Source organism: Salvelinus fontinalis, chromosome 32 (genome assembly GCF_029448725.1).
Source record: "Salvelinus fontinalis isolate EN_2023a chromosome 32, ASM2944872v1, whole genome shotgun sequence".
In the NCBI taxonomy this organism is placed as follows: domain Eukaryota; kingdom Metazoa; phylum Chordata; class Actinopteri; order Salmoniformes; family Salmonidae; genus Salvelinus; species Salvelinus fontinalis.
The window spans coordinates 12179112-12184015 of NC_074696.1; the positions used below are offsets into that span (position 1 = coordinate 12179112).

Below are 4904 nucleotides of genomic sequence, written 5' to 3' on the forward strand. Positions count from 1 at the left end.
AAGGGGTATGTTTCATAATTTACAACCTATGTCTCTTCACGTGGGCGGGCCACTGAGTCGGGCCTAATTCACTCATGAAAACCCAATTCTCACATTTTAGAAGCTAAAATCACATTTCATCCCATCACAAATAATTTCATATTCAAACATTTGAATTGAACAACAATTCCATGTGAATCCGATAACTCTGATGTGTAGACTTTCCACAGTAGAGTTTATGTCATTCTATCATTGATGAGAATGTGTCAGAGGGCAAGCGAACTGACATAATATACCTTAACTACCACCGCATATGTTCAATTGGTCGGATTACCAGAATTTAGTTCATTTCCCCTGAACTTCTGATGTTCCCAGAATCTCTATGTTAACCAAGGGGTTTTCTAATGTCACATCAGTAGGGTAGAGAGAGGGGAAAAGGGGGGAAGAGGTATTTATGACTGTCATAAACCTACCCCCAGGCCAACGTCATGACAGCTGCATCTCAGTAGTCTCAAATGGCCTCCTCTCCTTCATCTGTTCTGATTGAAGACGACAGGACAGAGTATGGCTGCATCTCATTAGTCTCAAATGGCCTCCTCTCCTTCATCTGTTCTGATTGAAGATGACCGGACAGAGTATGGCTGCATCTCATCAGTCTCAAATGGCCTCCTCTCCTTCATCTGTTCTGATTGAAGATGACCGGACAGAGTATGGCTGCATCTCATCAGTCTCAAATGGCCTCCTCTCCTTCATCTGTTCTGATTGAAGATGACCGGACAGAGTATGGCTGCATCTCATCAGTCTCAAATGGCCTCCTCTCCTTCATCTGTTCTGATTGAAGATGACCGGACAGAGTATGGCTGCATCTCATTGGTCTCAAATGGCCTCCTCTCCTTCATCTGTTCTGATTGAAGATGACCGGACAGAGTATGGCTGCATCTCATTAGTCTCAAATGGCCTCCTCTCCTTCATCTGTTCTGATTGAAGATGACCGGACAGAGTATGGCTGCATCTCATTAGTCTCAAATGGCCTCCTCTCCTTCATTTGCACTGATCTGTAAACACAAGACAAGTGAAAGCAGAGGAACGGAAGCCTTGTGCTTTTTATTTCACCAGTTTATTTAAATCAGTTCAGAAGGAGAGGAGACCATCGAGTTATGATTAACTGAGGCAACTGGCTAATCAATTCACAATTCTCCCTCCCTCTCTCCCACTCGCTCTCCCTCCCTCCCCACCCCTCTCCCTCTTCCCACTATCCCTCTCTCCAGTTCTCAGACTATATCCTGCGTCAGGTGAATGAGGGTAAAGGTCGCCTCGCCCCTGGGTTTGACGCAAATCGCATCATCGAGAACATGTTCTCCAACCAGGACCGTAATGGCGACGGAAAGATCACTGAGGAAGAGTTCAAACTGAAGGCCGACGAGACCCCACACGACGAGCTATAAGACAGACTAGACCCCACATGACGAGCTATAAGACAGACCCCACACAACGAGCTATAAGACAGACTAGACCCCACACAACGAGCTATAAGACAGACGAGACCCCACATGACGAGCTATAAGACAGACTAGACCCCACATGACGAGCTATAAGACAGGCCCCACATGACGAGCTATTAGACAGACGAGACCCCACACGACGAGCTATAAGACAGACGAGACCCCACACGGCGAGCTATAAGACAGACGAGACCCCACACGACGAGCTATAAGACAGACTAGACCCCACATGACGAGCTATAAGACAGACCCCACACAACGAGCTATAAGACAGACGAGACCCCACATGACGAGCTATAAGACAGACGAGACCCCACACGACGAGCTATAAGACAGACGAGACCCCACACGACGAGCTATAAGACAGACTAGACCCCACATGACGAGCTATAAGACAGACGAGACCCCACACGACGAGCTATAAGACAGACTAGGCCCCACATGACGAGCTATTAGACAGACGAGACCCCACATGACGAGCTATAAGACAGACAAGACCCCACACGACGAGCTATAAGACAGACAAGACCCCACACGACGAGCTATAAGACAGACTAGACCCCACACGGCGAGCTATAAGACAGACGAGACCCCACACGACGAGCTATAAGACAAGACCCCACATGACGAGCTATAAGACAGGGATAGGGTTTATGAGGGGGCTTATATGGTGACAGTATAAGACAAAGAGAGTGTGTGTGTGTGTGTGTGTGTGTGTGTGTGTGTGTGTGTGTGTGTGTGTGTGTGTGTGTGGGTGTGGGTGTGGGTGTGGGTGTGTGTGTGTGTGTGTGTGTGCGTGCGTGCGTGCGTGTGTGTGTGTGTGTGTGGGTGTGTGTGTCAGACCTGGTTTCAAATACTATTTCAAATATCTAAATTACTGTCACATACACGTACTTTCGAAGTAAGTATTCAGATATATTTTATTTGAAAAGACAAGTAGTTTAATATTTTATTGTATTTGGAAATAAACTTGGAAAGTATTTGAAAATACTCAAATACACTCCCATGCATTTAACTCAAATACAATTTGGTAAACTATTTGCTTTTTCCAAATAACTATTAAAATACTCAAATAAAAGTACTTGTTTTGGGCTGTGTATTAGAAAATACTCAAATACACAGAAAAAGTATTTTAAATACCAGATACTCATGTATTTGAATGTGTGTGTGTGTGAGTGTGTGTGTGTGTGTTAGGAGGGTGGTGTGGGGGGGGTTGAGATGATACAGGGTCAGATGTATAGAGAAAACCAAAGAGAGAGAGAGGCAAGTTGTGTTCTGAGTAATGGGTTGAGTAACAAACAGCACTTTACTTAGCTTCGACCTGTCCAGTCTTCTGTGAGCTGAGTAGTCTGGTGTTGGCAGGGGGAGGGAATGAGAGAGGACAGTAAGGAAAGCAGGAGGATGAGGAAGGAAACAATGGACGTTAAGAGCATTGGGACAAAGTCCTACATTTGTGTTAATAGACGAGCCTGGTTTGTTGTTGATGATGATGTGCTTTTGTTTACCTTCTCTGGCATCACAGAGTGTGTTTTTTAAATTTGTATTTTTGTGATGAAGATTCTTGTTCACGTGGTTGGTTTTGTGTTTGTCTCTTTAATCAGTTTCTTAACTCGTGAGAGAATAAGTGCCTATTTTGGATGTGATGTAAACTCTCCTCTGTGTTAAGATGATCCGAGGATCTTCCATGTTTAAAAGTTAAGAGTCGTTGCTCCTGGATTCTTCTCCGTTCTGTGGGTCAAACTGTTTTTACTTGATATATTGTATCCCGGTGACATCACAAACTGCCATAACTTCACCTAATATGTCTTATAGAGTACAATTACAGTACTATTGAAGTACTTGTTGTAACAACAAACACCATGATAGATGAACAGTTAGGTGATTGCAGAATTTCTGGTACAGTACTACCATTCCGTTCTGTCCAGCTGAGCTAACGTGTTTGTGTGTTTTAGTAAAGGTTGGCCGTTGATTCAGGTGCCAAAACAGTGTTTCTGTTCCTTGTTTTCATGCGTACAAACTCTTCCTGTATTCCCTGATGTCTAAGCCAATCACAGTACAGGACTACACATCCGTAGTCATTCAGCTGCCCACTCACAACACTGAAGTCTCCTATGCAACATTTACCTAAATGTTAGTACCACTATCAGGTAGTTCACATTGTCTGAGGCTTTTCCCCCCCCAATAGCTTGTGTTCTAATTCCACTATGCTCGGCACACACATCTCACTTTCCACGGCTTCGGCTGTGTGTGTGTGTGTGTGTGTGTGTGTGTGTGTGTGTGTGTGTGTGTGTGTGTGTGTGTGTGTGTGTGTGTGTGTGTGTGTGTGTGTGTGTGTGTGTGTGTGTGTGTGTGTGTGTGAGAGAGAGAGAGAGAGTGGTGTACGTGTAAGTGTGTTTGCAACAGTTGAGTTTGTTTACTATCTGATGCCTCTGTTAATGATGATGCTGTTAAGGACAGTTTGAATAAATACACATTCCAACCCTTTTACAACAAGACCGACTGTCTCTCCTTAGATTGTGTGTGTGTGTGTGTGTGTGTGTGTGTGTGTGTGTGTGTGTGTGTGTGTGTGTGTGTGTGTGCGTGTGTGTGTGGTGGGATCTGCGAGGCTGGAATAAAAGGAAAAACAGCCAGGGTCGACAGGAGGGGAGGGAGAATGGAGGAGTAATGAGAGAGAAAAGAAGTGCAGGTTTGAAGTGAAGATAAGAGACACCGAGGACACCAGAACAGAAACAGTTGTATTCCAAGTGGAATGTATAACAACCGTGGAGTCTGTAGCACACACACACACACACACACACACACACACACACACACACACACACACACACACACACACACACACACACACACACACACACACACACACACACACACACACACACACACACAGACAACTGCTCCGCACACAACCGTAAGGCTCTCCAGAGGGTAGTGAGGTCTGCACAACGCATCACCGGGGGCAAACTACCTGCCCTCCAGGACACCTACACCACCCGATGTCACAGGAAGGCCATAAAGATCATCAAGGACAACAACCACCCAAGCCACTGCCTGTTCACCCCGCTATCATCCAGAAGGCGAGGTCAGTACAGGTGCATCCAAGCAGGGACCGAGAGACTGAAAAACAGCTTCTATCTCAAGGCCATCAGACTGTTAAACAGCCACCACTAACATTTAGCGGCCGCTGCCAACATACTGACTCAACTCCAGCCACTTTAAAAATGGGAATTGATGGAAATTATGTAAAAATGTACCACCAGCCACTTTAAACAATACCACCTAATATAATGTTTACATACCCTACATTACACATCTCTTATGTATATGTATATACTGTACTCTATATCATCTACTGCATCTTGCCATCTTATGTAATACATGGACCACTAGCCACTTTAAACTATGCCACTTTATGTTTACATA

At 44.9% G+C, this 4904-nt stretch overlaps 1 protein-coding gene across 2 annotated transcripts in view; it reads left to right on the forward strand.

Annotated features, from left to right (window-relative positions):
• LOC129830738 (peptidyl-prolyl cis-trans isomerase FKBP9-like) overlaps positions 1–3469 on the forward strand; it is a 23567-nt gene extending 20098 nt beyond the window's left edge. For both annotated transcript variants that reach the window (XM_055893421.1, XM_055893422.1), the window contains one exon: positions 1248–3469. In XM_055893421.1, the coding sequence (XP_055749396.1) occupies positions 1248–1424 (177 nt within the window). In that variant the 3' untranslated portion in view covers positions 1425–3469. The remainder of the gene's footprint in view (positions 1–1247) is intronic.
• Positions 3470–4904: the final 1435 nt, after the last annotated feature.